Genomic DNA, 24,873 nt, shown 5'->3' on the forward strand with positions numbered 1-24,873 from the left:
GGGCCTGAAGTCTCCACGCTGCAGACCTTGACACCACGGGTTTGACTGCGCTGGGTCCTAGTGCCCCCCCCCCAACACAGGGAACCTCAGTGGTTGTTCCATGTGACCCCAGCTCCTCCCCACCCACACTATAGCCCTCATACCCCACTCCTTTCTGACCACCCAACACCCCCTCCCCTATCTCTGGAACTCTCTGCCATCTCTGGAACTCTCTGCCATCTCTGGAACTCTCTGCCATCTCTGGAACTCTCTGCCACATAGGGTAGTTGAGGCCAGTTCATTGGCTATATTTAAGAGGGAGTTAGATGTGGCTCTTGTGGCTAAGGGGATCAGGGGGTATGGAGAGAAGGCAGGTACGGGATACTGAGTTGGATGATCAGCCATGATCATATTGAATGGCGGTGCAGGCTCGAAGGGCCGAATGGCCTACTCCTGCACCTAATTTCTATGTTTCTATGTTTCTACCAGACAATGCCTCAGCCTCCGTCCACTCACCTGGCTACCTCCAGCCCCTACCCCCATCCTTGCCATGTGTTCACCATCGCCCCTGACCTCCCCCTCTCTGATACCGAACGGTCTGTCCTCAACAGAGGCCTCACCTTTGTTTCCCTGCGTCCCCACCTCAATGAGTTCCGCGTCCGCCACGATGTGGAGCTCTTCTTCCTTCACCTCTGCATTTAAACGTTTTTTCATGGGAAGGAGTCCACATCCCCTAGTGATGACCCATTCTCCCGTCTCCAACAGACCCCCTCCTCTTGGACTCCCCCTCATGGCCATCTACCTTCTTTAGACCTTTTGATTTTAAACTGCTGGCAGGACAACAACCACCACAACTTCTCCACTCCCCTTTCTCATCCTAACCTCTCCCCCCTTGAACGTGCAGCCGTCCACTCACCCTGCAACAATCCGGACTGGGTGATCAAACCTGCCGACAAGGGAGGTGCCGCGGTAGTCTGGCGCGCTGACCTTTACGGGTCTGAGGCCATGCGCCAACTCTCAGACACCTACTCCTACTTATCCTTGGACCATGACCCCATAGAAGTCTGAAGAAGGGGTTCGGCCCGAAACGTCGCCTATTTCCTTCGCTCCATAGATGCTGCTGCACCCGCTGAGTTTCTCCAGCAATTTTGTGTACCTTCGATCTTCCAGCATCTGCAGTTCCTTCTTGAATACTAGAGAGAAGGAATGGGTGATTTACAGGTCGAGACCTATCTTCAGACAGATACAGGTGAGGGGGTTTTTCGATGGTCATATTTTGGTTATCTTGATCAGAATTAATCCCAGTGACACCAGCATTGTAAAGTCATTACCTACTGATTAATTGGGTTGCAGGTTGAAAGTTCTACATACCACCACAAAGGAATGTACAGCAAACTGATCAGGCTCAGGATCAATATCAACATTCTCCATCCTCTCACGAAATAGGCAATAAAAGGCAGCATCATGTAACCCACAGCATAAAAACAGCCAATTCCAAGTGTAGAGTATGTAACTCGAATGGATTTCTGCAGAAGTTCAGATCCTGCAAGAGTATATAACAAGGTTCAGTGATTCGTGAGTTCATTTTCATTCACTGCCCCTCTGGAACTTTTATATTCAACTAAAAGTTGCCAACATTAAATTACCTGCTTAACCATAAACCAAGCCATGTGAAGCTTGAAGAATTCCACCTTAATGAGGCCACTTATCAAACAGCACCAAGATGTATTAAAAAGCAGCACATAATAGAGAACAAAGTTTAATTTTTAATCATGTGTCAGGGCATTTGAATGTCTCTGACAACATCTAGCCTCTTTGATAATGGTTTAATGATACATTTTTTAATCATGTGTACCAAATTGCAGTGGAATTCATTTTCTCCATACTGATCAGTAAGATATTGCCATAGATAATAGGGCGGCACGGTGGCACAGCAGTAGAGTTCCTGCTTTCTAGTGCTTTCAGAGTCGGAGACACGGGTTCAATCCTGACTAAGGGTGCTGTCTGTACGGAGTTTGTATGTTCTACCTGTGATCGCGTGTATTTTCTCCGAGAGATCTGATCGCAATCAAAACTGAATAATTAAATGTAGAAAAAGAGCGAAGAAATAGCATGAATGTAACTTCCATGAATTAAACTTACCAAGCACAAACGCAGTCACATAGTTTGAAATCTCACCGATGCCTCTGAGGAAATTGATCAGGCAGAAGATTTCCCAGCTGGGTGACAATGTGATAAGCAGATTGAATAAAATCTGTACCCCCATAGTTCCAAACAAAACAATCTTCCTCCCAAACCTGGAAAACAGAATAAAGCTTTCAATTATATACAGCACTGCACGCTTACTGACCAAAGTATCCACGTAAACATATGCATGTATTTGAACACATTTAGCTTAGTTTAGTTATGAGACAGCATGGAAACAGGCCTCGTTTGATAAGGTCCCACATAGGAGATTAGTGGGCAAAATGAGGGCACATGGTATTGGGCGTAGAGTGCGGACATAGATAGAGAAGTGGTTGGCAGACAGGAAACAAAGAGTAGGGATTAACTGGTCCATTTCAGAATGACAGGAAGTGACTAGTGGGGTACAGCAAGGCTCGGTGCTGGGACCGCAACTATTTACAATATACATCAATGATTTTGATGAAGGGATTCAAAGTAATATTAGCAAATTTGCAGATGATACAAAACTGGGTGGCAGTGTGAACCGTGAGGAGGATGCTATGAGAATGCAGGGTGACTTGGACATGTTGGGGGAGTGGGCAGATGCATGGCAGATGAAGTTTAATGCGGATAAATGTGAGGTTGTCCACTGGTAGCAAAAACAGGAAGGCAGATTACTATCTAAATGGTGTCAAGTTGGGGAAAGGAAGTACAACAGGATCTGGGGGTCCTTGTTCATCAGTCTATGAAAGTAAGCATGCAGGTACAGCAGGCAGTGAAGAAAGCGAATGGCAGGTTGGCCTTTATAACATGAGGAATCAAATATAGGAGCAAAGAGGTCCTTCTGCAGTTGTACAGAGCCCTAGTGAGACCAAACCTGGAGTATTGTGCACAGTTTTGGTCCCCTAATTTGCGGAAGGACATTCTTGCTATTGAGGGAGTGCAGCGTAGGTTTACAAGGTTAATTCCCGGGATGGTGGGACTGTCATATGCTGAGAAAATGGAGAAACTGGGCTTGTACACTGGAGTTTAGGAGGATGAGAGGGTATCTCATTGAAACATATATGATTGTTAAGGGTTTGGACACGGTAGAGGCAGGACACATGTTCCCGATGTTGGGGGAGTTCAGAAACGGGCCACAGTTTAAGAATAAGGATAAGCCATTTAGATCGGAGACGAGGAAACACTTTTTCTCACAAGGAGTGGTGAGTCTGTGGAATTCTCTGCGTCAGATGGCGGTGGAGACAGGTTCTCGGGATGCTTTCAAGAGAGAGCTGATAGGACTCTTAAAAATAGCGCAATCAGGGGATATGGGGAGAAGGCAGGAACAGGGTACTGATTGGGGATGATCAACCATGATCACATGGAATGCCGGTGCTGGCTCGAAGGGCCGAATGGCCTACTCCTGCACCTATTGTCTATTATCTTTCGGTCCACCGAGTTCGTGCTGACCAGCAATCGCCATACATTAGTTTTATCCTACACACTCGGGACCATTGCAGAAGACAATTAACTTACAAACCTGCACGTCTTTGGTATGAAACTGGAGCAATCGGCGAAAACAACGCAGGCACGGGGAGAACGTACAAACTCCATGCAGGCAGCACCCATGGTCGGGATCGAACCTGGGTGTCCGGCACTGAAACGCAGCAACTCCAGCACTGCACCTCTGTGCCACCCCAAAGATTTGTTAAGGTAAGTATATTATAAACAGGTGTACAGTAGAGACCATGTTGACTGGTTGTATCATGGCCTGTTTTGGCAACTTGAATGCCCAGGAGCAAAGAAGACTGCAAATGTTGTGAACACTGCCCTGTCCATCACAGGTTCTGATCTCCCCCACCTTCAAAGGGATTTTACAGGATCAGAAATTCTCATTTCACCCCTGCCATCACGAAGAAGGTACAGGAGCCTGAAACTGCAACTTCCAGGTTCAGGAGCAGCTTCTTTCCTACTGCCATCAGGCTATTAAATGCCACAATCTCAAATAAGCTCTGAACTTCAGTGACTATTATTGTTATTATTGCACTATTTTGGTTTGTTTGTTTTTTATGTGTATGACTAAGTGGGACCTGTTGGGTCCCAGCATCACACGGTAGGGCTGGTCCCCCAAAGCAAAATTCCACCTCTCCACTAATTCCAATATTGGTGGCCAGTGGGGAGGCTTTCTGGAACGCTAGTATGGGTGTTGTGCGCTGAAGAGACTGGTTTCCAGAGGGCCAGTATGGACATTGTGAGCCGAATGGATTCTTGGGCTAGCGGCTCAGTCACTCAAGCCTGTTGTGCTGGCAGCTCACTCACTAACGGCTGGTGCGCTGGCAGTTGACTCACGGCTATTCCTTGAAATTCCATTTCAAGCAGGGTGGCAGGCCACCAAATTCAAGTGCAGTTTCATACCACTTCAAGCAGGGTGCAAGGCGACTAATGACAGTGAGTTGTGACCTCTCCATCCCCCATCTTGCAGAGACTGAGCCACGCCCACATTTCCAGGTTTTATAGTCCCTCCCCCTCCCACCAGAAGGGGCGAGGCCTTCATTGCGTGATTGACAGGAGGGAGAATCTCAACATTTAAAAAAAACTAATAACTGTTTTATTTTTCATCAATGGGAAAAATCCTCGGCACCTGATGAGTGGAGGGGGACTGAGTAAGATGGCCAAAAAATCACAGCCCTACATGGTAGCGTTTTTTCTTAAATCAATATAAAGCGCAAACAGGAAGTGGTCAAGATTAAATGTTAATTATATATAGAATGCAAGGCAGCTTTAATTAGGCAAGGCAGCTTTAATTAGGCAAGGCAGCTCTCGCACCTTCAAACCAAAGGCATCACAGCTTCAGCACTTTTCAAACCAAAGGCAATGCAGCTTCAGCACTTTCAAACCAAAGGCAACACAACTTCAGCACATTCCAACCAAAGACCACACAGCTTCAGCACTTTCAAGCCAAAGGCTACACAACTTCAGCACTTTCAAACCAAAGCAACACAACTCTTGCTCCCCATCTTGCAGAGAACTTCACACTTCTGGGTTTTAAAGTCCCCCCGGCAGGGGCGTGGCCTTCAGGAGAGAGAATCTCAACATTTTTTAAACACGAATAACTCTTTTATTACTCATCGATAGAAGAAATCCTCTTGGCCTATGCAGCAGAGGGGGTCTCTGAGTAAGATGGGCAAAAATCACAGCCGTAAGTAACAGCGTTTTTTCTAAAATCAATATACAGAGCAACAGGAAGTGGTCAAGATGAGAGTTTTAGTAATATAGATGTGTGTGTGTGTGTGTGTGTGTGTGTGTGTGTGTGTGTGTGTGTGTGTGTGTGTGTGTGTGTGTGTGTGTGTGTGTGTGTGTGTGTGTGTGTGTGTGTGTGTGTGTGTGTGTGTGTGTGTGTGTGTGTGTGTGTGTGTGTGTGTGTGTGTGTGTGTGTGTTGTGTATATGTATACTAGACCAAGTGCAGACCCGTTGGGTCTGTTGCCCGAACATGCAGTAGAGGGAGGGGGGGGGAGAGAGGGAGGGGGGGGAGGGAGGGAGGGAGGAGGGGAGGAGAGAGAGGGAGAGAGAGAGGGAGAGTGGGGGGGCGGGGGTGGGAGGGGGGGGGGGGGGGGGGGGGAGGGGAGGGGGGAGTGAGGGCAGGGGGGGAGAGGGAGGAGGGGGAGATGATACGGAGGGGGAAACCGGGAGGGGGGGGGGACCGGGAGGGGGGACCGGGAGGGAGGGGATAGAGGGGGGGGGGGGGACACAGAGGGGGAGAGGTGGGGAGGGGGGGGGGGGGAAGGGAGGAGGAGAGGTGGGGGGATGGGAGGCGGAGAGGAGGGGGGAGGGAGGGATGGGGGGAGGAGGGGAGGGTGTGAGATGGGGGAGAGAGGGGGAGGGGGGGGATAGATGGGGGGAGAGGGGGGAGGGGAGAGATGGGGGAGAGAGATGGGGGAGGGTGGAGAGAGGGGGAAAGGGGGAAATTAGGGGGGTAGAGAGGGGGGGGAGGGAGGAGAGAAGGGGGAGAGAGAGGTTTGAAAGGGGGAAAGAATGGGTAGGGAGGGGGGAGAGAGGTGGGGGGAGAAGAAGTGCAGAGGGGTAGTGGGTGGAGGAGCGATAGGGGGGAAGGGATGGGAGTTGAGGGGGAGTTGAAGGGGGAGAGGAGAGGGTGGGGAGGAAGGGGGGAGAGAAACAGGCGAGAGGAAGGGGGAGAGGGAGCGTGAGGGGGTGGAGAGAGCGAGCGGATGGGGTAGAGAGTGAGTGGGGAGAATTTGAGGGGTGGGGTTTGCGCATCGTCAGAGGTGAGGGCTGGTTCTTGAACACAATAATCACTCGTTCTCTCGTGGCTGCGTGTTTTTTTCAAAGGCCTTACGAGCGACGCGACTGGCAGCAGGTGGGAGGGGGTGGTGGAGGCCCCAGGGTAGGGGGAGGGGGGGGGGAGAGGAGAAGGGGTGTGTAGATTAGGAGGAGGGGGCGAGGGGGGAAGCGATCGGGCAGCCGAGCACGCGTCAACGAAATGACAGCAGCGTCCTAAGTGCAGAAATCTTGAGGATGGGTCGGAGAGGTAAAATAGGGGGTGAAGGGGAGAGGAAGGGGAGAATGGGGGAGAGAGGTGAAGTGGGGGGATGGAGGGGGGGGGGGTTGGAGCGGGCGGGAGTCGAGCTGCGGGAGGCGTGGCGCGAGCGTACTTGGCGTGGCGCAGGCAGGGTTGGGGGGGGGGGTGGAGGGGAGCCGGGCTGCCAAATGAAGAGAGAGATTGAAGTGGCTTCTAACTCTGTAAACCCACAGCTGGAATCAGAGCGCAAGGCTTCACGAGCTGCGCCAACAGTGATGATAAGGGAGGAGCGACGTCCGTGCGGTGAGTGTAAAACCCATCGCGAGGCTTGTTTCAACAGTGGCCCAGGAGCCGTTACAGAGGGAGGAGCCAAAATCTGCAACGTTCCATTCGCAGATCACACTTCAAATTAAGGGGGCTGGTGGAAGCCTCTGATTGGTCGAACGGACTAGAGGAAGCAGCTGATTGGCTTGTATCCCGGGTAAGGCTTTATTGTATTCGGATAAGGGGGAGAATGAGGGCCAGGGCAGTTTACTGTTCTGGATGTCAAATGTGGGAGGTCATGGAGTCTGAGTGCCCTCCAGACGTCCACATCTGCGTCAGGTGCATCGAGATGGGGCTCCTAAGGGACCGTGTTAGGAACCTGGAGCAGCAACTCAATGACCTCTGTCTGCTCAGGGAGAGCGAGGAGGTCATAGAAAGGAGTTACAGAGAGGTGGTCACTCCAAGACCACGGGAGACAGAAAACTGGGTCACAGTTAGGAAGGGCAATGGGCAGAGGCAGGGACTGGTGAGTACCCCGGTGGGCAATTGTAATAGGGGGCTCTATAGTCAGGGGATCGGATAGGCGATTCTGTGGACGCAGACAGGGGACCCAGATGGTAGTTTGCCTCCCTGGTGCCAGGGTCAGGGATGTGTCTGAACGTGTCCAAGAAATCCTGAAATGGGAGGGAGAGGAGCCTGAGGTTGTGGCACATATAGGTATCAACGGCATAGGTAAAAAAATAAAAGAGGTCCTGAAAGAAGAATTTAGGGAGTTAGGTAGAGAGTTAAGGAGAAGGACTGCAAAGGTAACAATCTCAGGATTACTGCCTGTGCCACGCGACAGTGAGAGTAGGAATGGAGCGAGGTGGAGGATAAATGAGTGGATGAGGGACTGGTGCAGTGGGTACGGATTCAAGTTTCTGGATCATTGGGACCTCTTTTGGGGAAGGTGGTACCTGTACAGAAAGGACGGGTTGCACTTGAACTCGAGGGGGACCAATATCCTGGTGGGGAGCTTTGCAAAGGCTAAACTAGTATGGTTGGGGGGAGGGACTCAAATTGGGAAAGCTAGCAGTCAGTGTGTGAGGCAGGTGGCAGAGAATGGTAGCACTGTGACCCAAAATGTAGGGGAGAGAGAAGAAAAAGACAATAAACAGAGAATAAGAGAGGGTGGGTTTCTTAAATGTGTATATTTTAATGCTAGGAGCATTGTAAGAAAGGTGGATGAACTTAGAACCTGGATTGACACCTGGAAGTATGATGTTGTGGCGATCAGTGAAACATGGTTGCAGGAGGGCTGTGATTGGAAACTAAATATTCCAGGATTTCGTTGCTTCAGGTGTGATAGAATTGGAGGGGCAAGAGGTGGTGGTGTTGCATTGCTTATCAGGGAAGATATTACAGCAGTGCTTTGGCAGGATAGATTAGAGGGCTCGTCTAGGGAGGCTATTTGGGTGGAACTGAGAAATGGGAAAGGGGTAGCAACACTTATAGGGGTGTATTATAGACCGCCAAATGGGGAGCGAGAATTGGAAGAGCAAATATGTAAGGAGATTGCAGATACTAGTAGTAAGCACAAGGTAGGGATTGTGGGAGATTTCAATTTTCCACACATGGACTGGGAAACACATTCTGTAAATGGGCTGGATGGGTTGGAGTTTGTAAAATGTGTGCAGGATAGTTTTTTGCAGCAATACATAGAAGTACCTACTAGAGAAGGGGCGGTGCTGGACCTCCTGTTAGGAAATGAGACGGGTCAGATGGCAGAGGTATGCGTTGGGGAACAGTTCAGTATCAGTGATCACAATACCATTAGTTTCAATATAATTATGGAGAGAGTCAGAACTGGACCTAGAGTTGAGATTTTTGATTGGAGAAAGGCTAACTTTGAGGAGATGTGAAAGGATTTAAAAGGAGTAAATTGGGACAGTTTGTTTTATGGGAAAGATGTGGTAGAGAAATGGAGTACATTTAAAGGTGAAATTATAAGAGTACAGAATCTTTATGTCCCTGTTAGGTTGAAAGGAAATAGTAAAAATTGGAAAGAGCCATGGTTTTCAAGGGAAATTGGACACGGTTCGGAAAAAAAGAGAGAGATCTACAATAATTATAGGCAGCATGGAGTAAATGATGTGTTTGAGGAGTATAAAGAATGTAAAAAGAATCTTAAGAAAGAAATTAGAAAAACTAAAAGAAGATATGAGGTTGCTTTGGCAAGTAAGGTGAAAGTAAATCCAAAGGGTTTCTACAGCTATATTAATAGCAAAAGGATAACAAGGGATAAAATTGGTCCATTAGAGTGTCAGACTGGACTGCTATCTGCAGAGCCAAAAGAGATGGGGGAGATATTGAACAATTTATTTTCTTCGGTATTCACCAAGGAGAAGGATATTGAATTATGTGAGGTAAGGGAAACAAGTAGAGTAGCTATGGAAACTATGAGATTCAAAGAAGAGGAAGTACTGACACTTTTGAGAAATATAAAAGTGGATAAGTCTCCAGGTCCGGACAGGATATTCCCTAGGACATTGAGGGAAGTTAGTGTAGAAATAGCAGGGGCTATGGCACAAATATTTCAAATGTCATTAGAAACGGGAATAGGATTGGCGTACTGCGCATGTTGTTCCATTGTTTAAGAAGGGGTCTAAGAGTAAACATAGCAATTATAGACCTGGTAGTTTGACGTCAGTGGTGGGCAAATTAATGGAAAGGATACTTAGAGATAATATATATAAGCATCTGGATAAACAGGGTCTGATTAGGAACAGTCAACATGGATTTGTGCCTGGAAGGTCGTATTTGACTAATCTTCTTTAATTTTTTGAAGAGGTTACTCGGGAAATTGATGAGGGTAAAGCAGTGGATGGTGTATATATGGGCTTCAGTAAGGCCTTTGACAAGGTTCCTCACGGAAGGTTGGTTAAGAAGGTTCAATGGTTGGATATTAATGGTGGAGTAGCAAAATGGATTCAACAGTGGCTGAATGGGAGATACCAGAGAGTAATGGTGGATGGTTGTTTGTCAGGTTGGAGGCCAGTGACTAGTGGGGTGCACAGGGATCTGTGTTGAGTCCACTGTTGTTTGTCATGTACATCAATGATCTGGATGATGGTGTGGTAAATTGGATTAGTAAGTATGCAGATGATACTAAGATAGGTGGGGTTGTGGATAATGAAGTAGATTTTCAAAGTCTACAGAGAGATTTATGCCAGTTGGAAGAGTGGGCTGAAAGATGGCAGATGGAGTTTAATGCTGATAAGTGTGAGGTGCTACATCTTGGCAGGACAAATCAAAATAGGACATACATGGTAAATGGTAGGGAATTGAAGAATGCAGGTGAACAGAGGGGTCTGGGAATAACTGTACACAGATCCCTGAAAGTGGAATCTCACGTAGATAGGGTGGTAAAGAAAGCTTTTGGTGTGCTGGCCTTTATAAATCAGAACATTGAGTTTACAAGTTGGGATGTAATGTTAAAATTGTACAAGGCATTGGTGAGACCAATTCTGGAGTATGGTGTACAATTTTGGTTGCCTAATAATAGGAAGGATGTCAACAAAATAGAGAGGGTACAGAGGAGATTTACTAGAATGTTGCCTGGGTTTCAGCAACTAAGTTACAGAGAAAGGGAGGATTTAAACTAATGTGGCAGGGGGATGGGTACAAGAGCAGAGAGGCAGGGTGGGGGTGTAAAATGAGGGTAGAAGCAATAGGTAGCAAGGTGAAAAGTAAAAGTGGCAGGCAGACAAAACCAGGGCAAAAATCAAAAAGGGCCACTTTTCAACATAATTGTGTAAGGGGTAAGAGCGTTGTAAAAACAAGCCTGAAGGCTTTGTGTCTCAATGCAGGGAGTATTCGTAATAAGGTGGATGAGTTGAACGTGCAGATAGCCATTAATGATTATGATATAGTTGGGATCACGGAGACATGGCTCCAGGGTGACCAAGGCTGGGAGCTGAACATTCAGGGATATTCAATATTCAGGAGGGATAGAGAGAAAGGAAAAGGAGGTGGGGTAGCATTGCTGGTTAGAGAGGAGATTAACGCAATGGAAATGAAGGACATTAGTTTGGAGGATGTGGAATCGGTATGGGTAGAGCTGCGTAACACTAAGGGGCAGAAATCGCTGGTGGGTGTTGTGTACAGGCCACCGAACAGTAGTAGTGAAGTTGTAGATGGTATCAAACAGGAAATTAGAAATGCGTGCTGTTGTGTCTTCGTGTTTGATATCCTGATAATAAACGACACAATTCAGGTTGTTTCAGTTGCCTTATTGTACTCCTTTATTCAGCTCCTTTGTCTGTGTGGCGTAGTAATACTAAAGTGCTTACATACCTAATCACAGTGTGTGTGTGTGTGTGTGGTGAGTGTGCCTGATACAAAGTAGTGCAGGAGGTTGGGACTGCTACAATGAATATGTAGCATATGTAACATCCCCCCTTCTCAAAACAAAGGAACAAAAATTAGTAAAATATCTAAGTTAGTTTGTAACACTAGAGGATTGCCAGAGCGAGGGTGGCAATCCTGTAGCAGATACCGTGGGATTATTCTGCCCACATTCGTGGCATTCTGCTTTCTAATATACTACACAACAAAATATATAATGGCAGCTTGTTTTCTTTCAGGTAGTGCATAGCCAGTCAAGAGTCATGTCTTGGCGTGACTTGTCCCTTCCAGTGCTAGCGATAACGCGCTGGGGGTAAGATGTTGCTCCTGGATCTAGTAGATCTGGTTGTTGCCTGCAGTGTTGCACTCGATGTATTGGTAACTTGTTGAGTTGTTTCCTGGCCATTGGTTGGTGCTGGTTGACTATATGACTCACTGGTAGCAGTTTGTGAGAATGTGTTGTCATCAATGGTAGGTGTTGCTGCTGCTGTGGGTGGTGTCCTAGGAGTTGCTGGTGTTGTCTTTGAAGTTGCAGGTGTTGACATTTCAGGTGTCGGGCGGATGTGAATTCTGTTTCGTCTCAACTGCCTGCCCGGTTCTGTCTCTATGATATATGATTTTGGGGTTCCAGCCCTGCTGGTGATTTGTGCTGGGGTCCATTTCTTTGTTGTTGGATCCTGAGCATGTACGTTTTGGCCTTGAAATAGTTCAGGCAAATACTGTGCATTTTTGTTGTATTGTTTCAGCCCCTCCTCCTGGGCAGCTGCCAATTTTGCCCTTGTTTCTTCTTGGTCGATAGGGGGTTGGATTTTGCTTGGCAGGGTGGTTTTGTATTTCCTGCCATTTAGCATTTCTGAAGGAGACTTCATGTCAGCCTTTAGTGGAGTTGCCCGTAAGGATAAAAGTGCCAGGTTTGGATCCTCCTTTGCCTCTCGGCATTTTATTAGTGTTTTCTTGGCTGTCTGTACTTGCCTTTCAATAAACCCATGGCCCTTTGGGTAATGTGGTGAAGATGTTGTGATTTTGAACCCGTATTCGGTGGCTAGCTCTCTGAATTCCCGAGATGTGAATTGGGTTCCATTGTCACATACGATCTGCTCAGGTATTCCTTGCTCTGCAAACAACCCTCTAACAATTGACACAATTGTTTTAGCTTTCAAATCCTTTACGTTTCTCACAAATGGGAATTTGGAGTAGTAGCAGGCCATAATCAAATACCATTGCTGGTTCTCTGTGAACAGGTCTGCTCCGATGGTTTGCCATGGCCGGCTTGGGATATCACTGGGTGTCATTTCCTCCTTCTGTTGTGAATTCCTGTATTTTTGGCATATGTGGCATGTAGATACCAGCTTTTCTATGTCCTTGTACATGCCTATCCAGTACACAGCGGATTTAGCACGGAGTCTGCACTTTTCCATTCCTAAGTGTCCCTGGTGGATCTTTTCGAGGATTTCTTTTTGCATGGACTTGGGTATGATGATTCGTGATCCGGCCATCAGGACTCCATTCTCTACCGAAATATCATCACGGATGGTCCAGTATTCGCGGAGGAGAGGCTGAACTTGTTGTCTCTTTTCTGGCCACCCCTGTATTACCATTTGGGTGAGGAGCTGGAGTTCTTCATCTCTGGCTGTTTCCTCTTTGATCTGTTCCAGCTTCACGCTTGTCACACTCACAATGTGGTGGATCTTTATGCTCAGCCCTTCCATCTCTTGTTTGTCATGTGTTGATAGTCTGGAGAGGGCGTCAGCTAGCAGCAGGTCTTTTCTTGGCTTGTATCTGATGTTGTAGTCGTAGTGCTGTAGCCTCAGTAATAGTCTCTGTAGTCTGGCTGGTGCTTTGGTGAGGTTTTTTTTTTCGATTTGTTCTAGAGGGCGGTGGTCTGTTTCAATGTCGAAATTTCTTCCATATAGGTAAGTGTGAAATTTCTCGCAGCCATAGACTACTGCTAAGAGTTCTCTCTCTATGTTTGCGTACCTTGATTCTGTAGGCGTGAGTGCTTTGGATGCATACGCAATAGGTCGGCCATTTTGTATCAGTACTGCTCCAACTCCTCTCATGGAGGCATCAACTTGGAGTGTTACAGGTTTCTGCCTGTCATAGTACTGCAGGATCGTTTCTTTGCTGATGAGTTGTTTTATTTTTTTTAAATCTTGGCTATGTGAAGCACACCAATCAAACTCAGCGTCGTCTTTCATCAATTCACGGAGATTTGCTGTGTGATTAGCAAGCTTAGGTATGAAGACTCCCATGTATTGTATGAGCCCTAGGAAACTTCTTAGCTGTTTCTTGTCTTTGGGTTCCTCCATGTGGTTGATAGCATCCACTTTTGTAGGGTCCGGTTTCACTCCTTCTGCAGAGTAAATCAGTCCAAAGAATTTGCACTCCCTTTCTTTGATCATGCATTTGTCTGCATTGAGCTTTATGCCGGCTCTTCGAGTTTTTTCCATAGCCTCATGGAGGTTGTAATCATGCGTGTTTTCATCTCTGCCGTATACTTGGATATCATCTGCTATCCCGATTGCCCCTTTACAGCCTTTGTATGTTTCATCTATTTTCCGCTGGAAGACATCTTGACTCACCTTCAGCCCGAATGGGAGCCTGTTGAATCTGAATCTGCCAAATGGCGTGTTGAAAGTGGTGAGCATTGATGACTCTTGGTCTATTTTGATGTTCCAATATCCATTGCTAGCATCCAGCTTGCTGAACACCTTGGAACCGGCCAGTGCTGGTGTGATCTCTTCAAGGGTTGGAGTTGGATAATGGTCGCGCTTCAATGCATTGTTCAGATCCCTGGGATCAAGGCATATCCTTAGTTTTCCGTTTGGCTTTTCTTTGACAACAATTGAATTCACCCAATCAGTTGGTTTAGTTATTTCTGTGATGATGCCCTTTTTTTCCATTTCGTTTAGTTGTTCCCTTAGCCTCTCTTTCAGTTCAAGGGGAACACGGCGGGGTGGGTGGATCACTGGTTTCACACTGGGGTCTACTGTGATATGGTATTCGTATTCCTCAAAACAACCAACGGTATCGTCAAAACACTCTGGGTACATGTCAATCAATTCTTTTTTGTTCCTGATGGGCGGCCGGTTTTTGATGGGTATGTTTCTGTCAATTCTGCAGGAGTTTGTCTTGATTTCATGGTTGATTGACACAATCTTCAGTCTTTGGCACGTGTTCAGGCCGAGAATAGCAGGTCCTTTCGATTTAGTGATGTAGAAGGGGCATTTCACTTCTTTCCCTTTGTATGTTCCTGCTATGATTGTTTTGCCTAGCTGTGGGATTATGGAACCTCCGTATGTAGCTAGGACTACATCGCTACTTCCAAGGATTCCTTTCCTGACGCTGCCATCTTTTGTCATGTGTTCAGGGAATATCTTTCCGTAAAGATTGACTGGTAAGATATTGCTCTGGGCTCCAGTATCAATTTTGAGCCTTAGATTAATCGTTGTTCTTTTCTTTCCCAGTTTTTTCTGTAGTTGTATTATAGTATATGCTTCATCTCTGTTGCTATGTGGTTTGTTGTTTCCCATTTCGTGGACGTCAATGGTCCCAACGGAAAGGAATTCTTCCTCAGAGGTATCTGAGGTTATCTCCTCTTCCTGTTGGACGTGTGCGTGTATTTGTTTCCTTCTCGTATTTCTATCGTTCTTTGACCATTGCTGCTTTGGCTTGGTGCTGTATGATTTTGTTGACCTACACATTTTCTTCCAGTGGTTAGGCCTCCCACAGGAGTTGCAGGTAGTCCCGTATGCTGGGCACTCCCTGCGATCATCAAATGCATGCTCTGTACCGCAGTTCCAGCAGCTTCTTTGGCTTGCTTGTTTGTTTGCATGCCTAGAAAATTTCTGCTTTGGAGCCTTTAAGGTGGAGCCAGGGTCACGTTTTGAGAGAGCGTCTATATTCACTCTGGTGCTGCTCTGAGATGAGCCAACTTGAAGGGAGAGGGAGGACATTTGTTTCCTTGTGGCTTCGAAAGCTCTGGCAGCATCTACGGCGTCTTTTAGGTTGAGGGTGTCTTTCCCTATTAGGGACTTTTGGACCTCTTGGTGGGCGCACCCCCATATTAGCTGGTCGACAATTCTGTCATCTTCATCACCAAATCTGCATTTCTTGGCCACGTTCCTTAGTCTCGACAGGAAAGTGTCGGTTGTTTCTTGTGGGTCTTGTCTTAGCCCTTGGAACTCATACCGATGGATTCTGTGGTTTGATTTGGGCTCCATATGGTTCGCAAACCTTTCAAGGACTATTCCCGGATTATTGCAGTCGGGCTCTGTTAAGCTCCAACTGTTAAAAATGTCTAGACCCTTCTCCCCGAGCCATAGTAAAATATAACTGACCTTCTCTTCATCTGTAGTTCCTTTCAGGAAGCTTTTGAATGCCAGCTGGCTCTTTTGTTTGAATTTCTTGAACGCCTCCACCACGTCATCGGCGTCCCAGTTCATCGTAGGGTGGAGGTTCATTGCTGCGGCAACAGCCGCTGTGGAGGCCGCCATCTTGTGTTGTTAGGCGGGTGCACAAGGACGTAGTAAAAAAAATCAATTTCTCTGCAGCCGCTGTTCCTAATTCCCAATAGCGATTAACAATAGCGCGGTTTTTTACTCGAGAGTCACCGCTGCCACCATGTTGTGTCTTCGTGTTTGATATCCTGATAATAAACGACACAATTCAGGTTGTTTCAGTTGCCTTATTGTACTCCTTTATTCAGCTCCTTTGTCTGTGTGGCATAGTAATACTAAAGTGCTTACATACCTAAACACAGTGTGTGTGTGTGTGTGGTGAGTGTGCCTGATACAAAGTAGTGCAGGAGGTTGGGACTGCTACAATGAATATGTAGCATATGTAACACGTGCGACAAAGGCAAAACAGTTATAAAGGGCGACTTCAATCTACATATAGATTGGGTGAATCAAATTGGCTGGGGTGCTGAGGAAGAGGATTTCTTGGAATGTATGCGGGATAGTTATCTAAATCAACATGTAGAGGAACCAATGACAGAGCAGGCTATTTTAGACTGGGTATTGAGTAATGAGGAAGGGTTAGTTAGCAGTCTTGTTATACGTGCCCCCCTGGGCAAGAGTGACCATAATATGGTTGAGTTCTTCATTAGGATGGAGAGTGACATTGTTAATTCAGAAACAATGATTCTGAACTTAAAGAAAGGTAACTTTGACGGTATGAGACGTGAATTGGCCAAGATTGACTGGCAATTAATTCTAAAAGGGTTGACGGCGGATATGCAATGGAAGACATTTAAAGACTGCATGGATGAACTACAAAAATTGTTCATCCCAGTTTGGCAAAAGAATAAATCGGGGAAAGTAGTGCATCCGTGGATAACAAGGGAAATCAGGGATAGTATCAAAGCGAAGGATGATGCGTACAAATCAGACAGAAAAAGCAGCATACCAGAGGACTGGGAGAAATTCAGAGACCAGCAAAGGAGGACAAAGGGCTTAATTAGGAAAGGAAAAATAGATTATGAAAGAAAACTGGCAGGGAACATAAAAACTGACTGCAAACGTTTTTATAGATATGTGAAAAGAAAGAGATTAGTTAAAACAAATGTAGGTTCCTTGCAGTCAGCAACAGGTGAGTTGATCATGGGGAACAAGGATATGGCGGACCAATTGAATAACTACTTTGGTTCCGTCTTCACTAAAGAAGACATAAATAATCTGCCGGAAATAGCAGGGGACCGCGGGGCAAAGGAGTTGGAGGAATTGAGTGAAATCCAGGTTAGTCGGGAAGTGGTGTTGGGTAAATTGAATGGATTAAAGGCCGATAAATCCCCAGGGCCAGATAGGCTGCATCCCAGAGTACTTAAGGAAGTAGCTCCAGAAATAGTGGATGCATTAGTAATAATCTTTCAGAACTCTTTAGATTCTGGAGTAGTTTCTGAGGATTGGCGGGTAGCAAACGTAACCGCACTTTCTAAGAAGGGAGGGAGAGAGAAAACGGGGAATTACAGACCAGTTAGTCTAACATCGGTAGTGGGGAAACTGCTAGAGTCAGTTATTAAAGATGGGATAGCAGCACATTTGGAAAGTGGTGAAATCATTGGACAAAGTCAGCATGGATTTACGAAAGGTAAATCATGTCTGACGAGTCTTATAGAATTTTTCGAGGATGTAACTAGTAGCGTGGATGGGGGGGAAACCAGTGGATGTGGTGTATCTGGACTTCCAGAAGGCTTTCGACAAGGTCCCACATAAGAGATTAGTATACAAACTTAAAGCATAAGGCAGGGGGTTCAGTATTGATGTGGATAGAGAACTGGCTGGCAAACAGGAAGCAAAGAGTAGGAGTAAACGGGTCCTTTTCACAATGGCAGGCAGTGACTAGTGGGGTACCGCAAGGCTCAGTGCTGGGACCCCAGCTATTTACAATATATATTAATGATCTGGATGAGGGAATTGAAGGCAATATCTCCAAGTTTGCGGATGACACTAAGCTGGGGGGCAGTGTTAGCTGTGAGGAGGATGCTAGGAGACTGCAAGGTGACTTGGATAGGCTGGGTGAGTGGGCAAATGTTTGGCAGATGCAGTATAATGTGGATAAATGTGAGGTTATCCATTTTGGTGGCAAAAACAGGAAAGCAGGCTATTGCCTAAATGGTGGCCGATTAGGAAAAGGGGAGATGCAGCGAGACCTGGGTGTCATGGTACACCAGTCATTGAAAGTAGGCATGCAGGTGCAGCAGGCAGTGACGAAAACGAATGGTATGTTAGCTTTCATAGCAAAAGGATTTGAGTATAGGAGCAGGGAGGTTCTACTGCAGTTGTGCAGGGTCTTGGTGAGACCACACCTGAAGTATTGCGTACAGTTTTGGTCTCCAAATCTGAGGAAGGACATTATTGCCATAGAGGGTGCAGAGAAGGTTCACCAGACTGATTCCTGGGATGTCAGGACTGTTTTATGAAGAAAGACTGGATAGACTTGGTTTATACTCTCTAGAATTTAGGAGATTGAGAGGGGATCTTATAGAAACTTACAAAATTCTTAAGGGGTTGGACAGGCTAGATGCAGGAAGATTGTTCCCGATGTTGGGGAAGTCCAGGACAAGGGGTCACAGCTGAAGGATAAGGGGGAAATCCTTTAAAACCGAGATGAGAAAAACTTTTTTCACACAGAGAGTGGTGAATCTCTGGAACTCTCTGCCACAGAGGGTAGTTGAGGCCAGTTCATTGAAGGGAGTTAGATGTGACCCTTGTGGCTAAGGGGATCAGAGGGTATGGAGAGAAGGCAGGTACGGGATACTGAGTTGGATGATCAGCCATGATCATGTTGAATGGCGGTGCAGGCTCGAAGGGCCGAATGGCCTACTCCTGCACCTAATTTCTATGTTTCTATGTTTCTATGTTAAGGGGGGACTTGATAGAGGTCTTTAAAATGATGAGAGGGATAGATAGAGTTGACGTGGATAAGCTTTTCCCACTGAGAGTAGGGAAGATTCAAACAAGGGGACATGACTTGAGAATTAAGGGACAAAAGTTTAGGGGTAACATGAGGGGAACTTCTTTACTCAGAAAGTGGTGGCTGTGTGGAATGAGCTTCCAGTGAAGGTGGTGGAGGCAGGTTCATTTTATCATTTAAAAATAAATTGGATAGTTATATGGACGGGAAAGGAATGGAGGGTAATGGTCTGAGCGCAGGTATATGGGACTAGGGGAGAATACGTGTTCGGCAAGGACTAGAAGGGTCGAGATGGCCTGTTTCCGTGCTGTAATTGTTATATGGTTATATGGTTAAAGCATCGTACTAAATTTGCATATTCTGTTGTGCTGCTGCAAGTAAGAATTTCATTGCTCTATCTGGGACATCTATATAATTAAAAGTCTAAACTTGAGCAGTTCCTGTTGCACTGCATATTGATTTTAGAAAAAAAGATGCCACTTACAGCTGTGATTTTTTGTCATCTTACTCAGAGTCCCCCTCCAGCTGTCAGGGCAAGATAATTTTTCCCATCGATGAAAAATATAAGACTTATTAATGTTTAAAAAGTGTTGATATTCTCCTGTTAAACACGCCATGAAGGCCACGCCCCTTCCGGTGGGAGGGGGAGGGACTATAAAACCAGGAAGTGTGGACGTGCCGCCGTTGCTTCAAGATGGGGAGCGAGAGGTCACGACTCTCAGTCTGAGCTGTGAATCAACTGAACACTGAACACATGTCTACAAAACTGTGTGTGGTTTTTACTGACCTGTGAGTGCCCTTAATGTAGTTCGAAAATTAAGTTTTCAAATGAAAATGTGGTTGGTTTGAAACAAAAATGTGATTGGTTTGAAAAGAAAATGTGATTGGTTTGAAAAGAAAATGTGGTTGGTTTGAAACGAAAGTGTGGTTGGTTTAAAAGGAAAATGTGGTTGGATTGTAAATGAACATATGGTTGGTTTGAAAATGAAAATGTGGTTTGTTTGAAAATGAAAATTAGGTTTGTTTGAAAAAGAAAATGTGGTAGGTTTGAAAATGATAATTGTGGTTTGTTTTAAAATGAAAATGTGGTTTGTTTGAAAATGAAACTGATTTGTTTTAAAATGAAAATGTGGTTGGTTTGAAAATGAAAATGTTGTTGGTTTGAAAAGAAAATGAGTTTGGTTTGACAAGTAAATGTGGTTGGTTTGAAAAGTAAATGTGGTTGGTATTAAAATAAAAACTAGCCCTCTGGAAACCAGTCTCTTTGGCACACAATAGAACTCCAGAAAGCCCCCCCTCCCCCCCTAGCTGAGGCCTCGAGTACACTGCGACCACTCTCGAGCATGAAGGAGAGTTACGAACACCTCCTACGACGTCGTGTCGACCATGCTGCGAGTATGAGTTGAGGGCAAACTCACCTGAACTCGTGGATTAGATCGCCCAAGTGGGACAGGCCCTTCATGCTCCACTATTCGGTGTCCAATTTTCCCGAAGTTAGTCGTAGTTAATAATAATAATAATAATAATATTTATTTATATAGCACTTTCCAACAAAACCAGTATTTGAACCAAAGTGCTTTACAAAGATTGATTAAATTAATTGAACAGATCAATGCAATAAATCCATACAAATCAAAAAAAGAGAAAAAAGAGAATAAGAAAAAAGACACAGAAACAGTACACTATAGAAATCAACATGAAACGTCCCCCCACAGCAGAATTCACTGTGAGGGAAGGCACCAAAAATAACCAGTTCTCCCCCTCATAGTCCACCCGAGGTCGGGGCCTATATCTGGCCTCCTCAGCCAGCCCGGTGTCTTCAGGCCCTCCTGCCGCGAAGCTGGACCATCGGCGTCGGTGAACATCCATCAGCGGCCTGGACTGAAGCGGCCGCTTCCCGACGCGAAGACTGCAACGACCAAAGTTCACAGGCCGCGCCGGCCGAACCTCCGACTCTGGCGATCTCGGATCCCAGGCTCTGCGGTGCTGTCGGCGGTAACAGTGCCCCGGAGCTTACCGCAAGGCGACCCGGCAAGGCATCGCCCGCTCCTTGTAGATGTCCCAGCATCTACACCGCCGTCGAAGCTGCAGTCCCCGCAGGAAACGCCGCTCCAGCGCTGCTCCAGTTCGTTCGTAGGCCGCACAGAGAGGACGAAGATGCGGTTCGGAGAAAAACCGCATCTCCGACCAGGTAGGACTGGGGTTAAAAATAATTTCCCCCTTCCCCTCCCCCACCCACCACATAACAGAAGACCTCCAACAGGACTAAAAATAAAAATAAATAAGGGTGAAAGGACGGACTGCAGGAGGAGCGGCCATACACAACGGCGCATCACCCCCGCAGTCCGCCATCAAATAAAAAATCTAACTAGTTAAAATAACTAGTTAGTCGAAGCTGGTCTACTACATAGTCGAAGGAGGTCTTTAATGTCAATTTTTCAAACTCTCCTAAACTCTTCTAAACTCGCCAATTAGGTCATAAATAGAAAGGATAGGTTTAGAGGTATAAGCAATAGACAATAGACAATGGGTGCAGTAGTAGGCCATTTGGACCTTCGAGCCAGCACCACCATTCACTGTGATCATGGCTGATCATCCACAATCATTAACCGGTTCTTTCCTTCTCCCCATGTCCCTACACTTCTCTATCTTTAAGAGATGTATCTAACTGTCATTTGAAAGCCTACCACAAATTGGCCTCCACTGCCTTCTGAGGCAGAGAATTCCACAGATTTACAACTCTCTGTGTGAAAAAGATTTTCCTCATCTCCGTTCTAAATGGCTGATTCCTTATTCTTAAACTGTGGCCCCTGATTCTGGACTCTCCCAACATCGGGAACATGTTTCCTGCCTCTAGCGTGTCCAAACCCTTAATAATCTTATATATTTCAATAAGATAGCCCCTTATCCTTCTAAATTCCAGAGTATACAAGCCCAGCCCGCACCATTCTATCAACATATGACAGTCCCACCATCCCGGGAATTAACCTTGTGAACCTACGCTGCACTCCCTCAATAGCAAGAATGTCCTTCCTCAAATTTGGAGACCAAAACTGCACACAATACTCCAGGTATGGACTCACAAAGACCCTGTATAACTGCAGAAGGATCTCTTTGCTCCTATACTCAACTCCTCGTGTTTTGAAGGCCATCATGCCATTTGCTGTCTTCCCTGCCTGCTGTACCTGCATGCTTACTTTCAGTGACTGACGAACAAGGACCCCCAGATCTCGTTGTACTTCCCCTTTTCCCAGTTTGACACCATTCAGAAAATAATCTGCCTTCCTCTTTTTGCCACCAAGGTGGAGAACCTCATATTTATCCACATTAAACTGCATCTGCCATGCATCTACCCACACACTCAACCTGTCCAAGTCACTCCCTGCATCAGGGATGTGCGGTCAGGGGAGGCAGAGCCTCATCTGTCACACTGCCAATGAAAATAGCTGTTAAGAAAGGTAAAGGAAAATAATAAATCCAGTGATTTGGCCTCCACTGCCCTCTGTGGCAGGGAATTCTACAAATTTACAACTCACTGGGTGAAAACATTTTTCCTCACCTCAGTCTTAAATGGTCTCCGCCTTATTCTAAGATTGTGGCCCCTGGTTGTGGACTCGCCCAACATTGGGAACATTTTTCCTGCATCAAGCTTGTCCAGTCCTTTTATATGTTTCTATAAGATCCCCCCTCATCCATCTAAACTCCAGTGAATACAAGCCCAGTCTTTTCAATCTTTCCTCATATGACAGTCCCACCATCCCAGGGATCAATCTAGTGAACCTACGCTGCACTGCCTCAATCACAAGGATGTCCTTCCTCAAATTAGGAGACCAAAACTGTACACAATACTCCAAATGTGGTCTTACCAGAGCCCTACATAACTGCAGAAGACCCTCTTTACTTCTATACTGAAATCCTCATGTTATGAAGGCCAACATTCCTTTAGCTTTCTTCACTGCCTGCTATATCTGCACGCCAACTTTCAGTGACTGGTGTACAAGGACACCCTGATCTCTCTGTACCTCCCCCTGACCTAACCTTACCCCATTGAGATAATAATCTGCCCCCTTATTTTTGCCACCAAAGCGGATAACCTCACATTTATCTATATTATACTGCATCTGCCACGCATCTGCTCACTCACTCAACCTGTCCAGGTCACCCTACAACCTCCTAACATCCTCTTCACAGCTCACACAGCCACCCAGCTTTGTGTCATCCGCAAACTTGCTAGTGTTGCTCCTAATTCCTTCTTCCAAATCATTAAAATATATGATTAACAGTTGTGGCCCCAATACCGAGCCTTGCGGCACTCCACTCGCCACTGCCTGCCATTCTGAAAAGGACCCGTTCACTCCTACTCTTTGCTTCCTGTCTGCCAACCAATTTGCTATCCATGTCCACAGCCTACCCCCCAATACCATGTGCTCTGATCCTCGCCTTCCATAGTCCAGGTAGTTTATTTCACGTAGAAATTTAGGCTCGCTGGTCTCGTCATAAAACTGCAATGAAAAAGCACCAGGGGAGGCAGCCTCAATGAGGGGGCGTGTCATCTCCCTCACTAAGGGCAGCGTGTCTTGAGCCCAGTGGAGGGAGAGTGAGCGTCAATTACGTACGCTCAGCACACGTAATTGACGCTACCTCACTCTCCCTCTACGTTAGCTAGATTCAGCAGCGGCGGCGCAGCACTGGATCCCACCGCTGGTGGTGCTGACTTTCCAGCCGTGGGCGGCGCTGTCTGTTATGTTGATTTGTAGCATCCGATTCGGAGGCTCTGGACTGCGGAGAGCTCCCAATTGAGCCCCGCGCTGGAGTAATGTACTCTACTTGGGTAGATCTACCCCGGGTGGAGGGGGGAGAGAGGGGTTGAGAGAGAGTAACGGGGTGAAGGGGAAGCAAAGGGGTAGACGGGGAGGGGGGTGCGAGGGGGAATGGAGAAGGGGGAGAGAGGGAGGTGGGTCATTCCCTCACGGTCACTGGGCAACGCTCCCACCCCTCCAGTCGCCGTGCTTCACGCACACAGCCGCAGCTCCACCCCTCTCTCTCCCCGGGGATATGCGGTGATCAGTACAGGGAGGGCCGGGCCACTAATACCAGCCAATGCCACCCCAGCCATTGTCCTCACTGCACATCACTGCCCTGTATTCTCATAGCATCCTCTTCATAGTTCACCCTGCCACCCAGCTTTGTGTCATCTGCAAATCTGCTAATGCTATTTTTAATCCCTTCATCTAAATCATTAATGTATATTGTAAATAGTTACAGGCCCAGCACCGAGCCTTGCGGTATCTCACTAGTCACTGCCTGCTATTCTGAAAGGAACCCGTTTATCCCTACTCTTTGTTTACTTTCTGACAAACAATTTTCAATCCATGTCAGTACCCTACCTCCAATATGCTCTAATTTTGCCCTCCTTTGTGGGACCTCATCAAATGCTTTCTGAAAGTCCAGGTACACTACATCCACTGGCTCTCCCTTGTCCATTTTCCTAGTTACATCCTCAAAGAATTCCAGAAGATTAGTCAAGTATGATTTCCCCATTGTAAATCCATGCTAACTCGGACTGATCCTGCTACTGCTATCCAAATGTGCCTCTATTTCATCTTTTATAATTGACTCCAGCATCTTCCCCACCTCCGATGTCAGGCTAACTGGTCTATAATTCCCTGTTTTCTCTCTCCTTCCTTTCTTAAAAAATGGGATAACATTAGCTACCCTCCAATCCACAGGGACTGATCCTGAATCTTTAGAACATTGGAAAATGATCACAAATGCTTCCACAATTTCTAGAGCCACTTCCTAGGGTACAAAAGTGAAGGAGATTTATGATGAACATCTCTCTCTATGAATATAAAGGAAAAAACTCACCTGTCTGATATTACACCAGAACCACCAGAACCTATCAGCACTCCGAAGAAGTACAGTGATGTGGTAAATGGTTCTTTCCATTTATCGTCGCACACCAAGTCCCACTGAAATGCAAAATAAATCAAATTATTCAAATATATAATAATCATAACTTTATTTATAGAGCACTTTATAAACAACCACTGTTGCGACAAAGTGCTGTACATGACTAATCATGGACAAAACATTATTACACAACAATAAAAACATTAGAAGAGAGAGTAAAAACAATTTT

General features: G+C 46.3%; 1 protein-coding gene across 1 annotated transcript in view; it reads right to left on the bottom strand.

Moving 5' to 3' along the window:
* LOC129701818 (solute carrier family 22 member 4-like) overlaps positions 1–24,873 on the bottom strand; it is a 49,131-nt gene that overhangs the window by 17,169 nt on the left and 7,089 nt on the right. Inside the window, exons 2-4 of the mRNA XM_055643282.1 lie at positions 24,600–24,703; positions 2,122–2,276; positions 1,351–1,522 (exon numbers count right to left, since the gene is read on the bottom strand). Of these exons, the coding sequence (XP_055499257.1) occupies positions 1,351–1,522; positions 2,122–2,276; positions 24,600–24,703 (431 nt within the window). The remainder of the gene's footprint in view (positions 1–1,350; positions 1,523–2,121; positions 2,277–24,599; positions 24,704–24,873) is intronic.

This window comes from Leucoraja erinacea, chromosome 11, assembly GCF_028641065.1.
Source record: "Leucoraja erinacea ecotype New England chromosome 11, Leri_hhj_1, whole genome shotgun sequence".
NCBI classification, from domain to species: Eukaryota; Metazoa; Chordata; class Chondrichthyes; order Rajiformes; family Rajidae; genus Leucoraja; species Leucoraja erinaceus.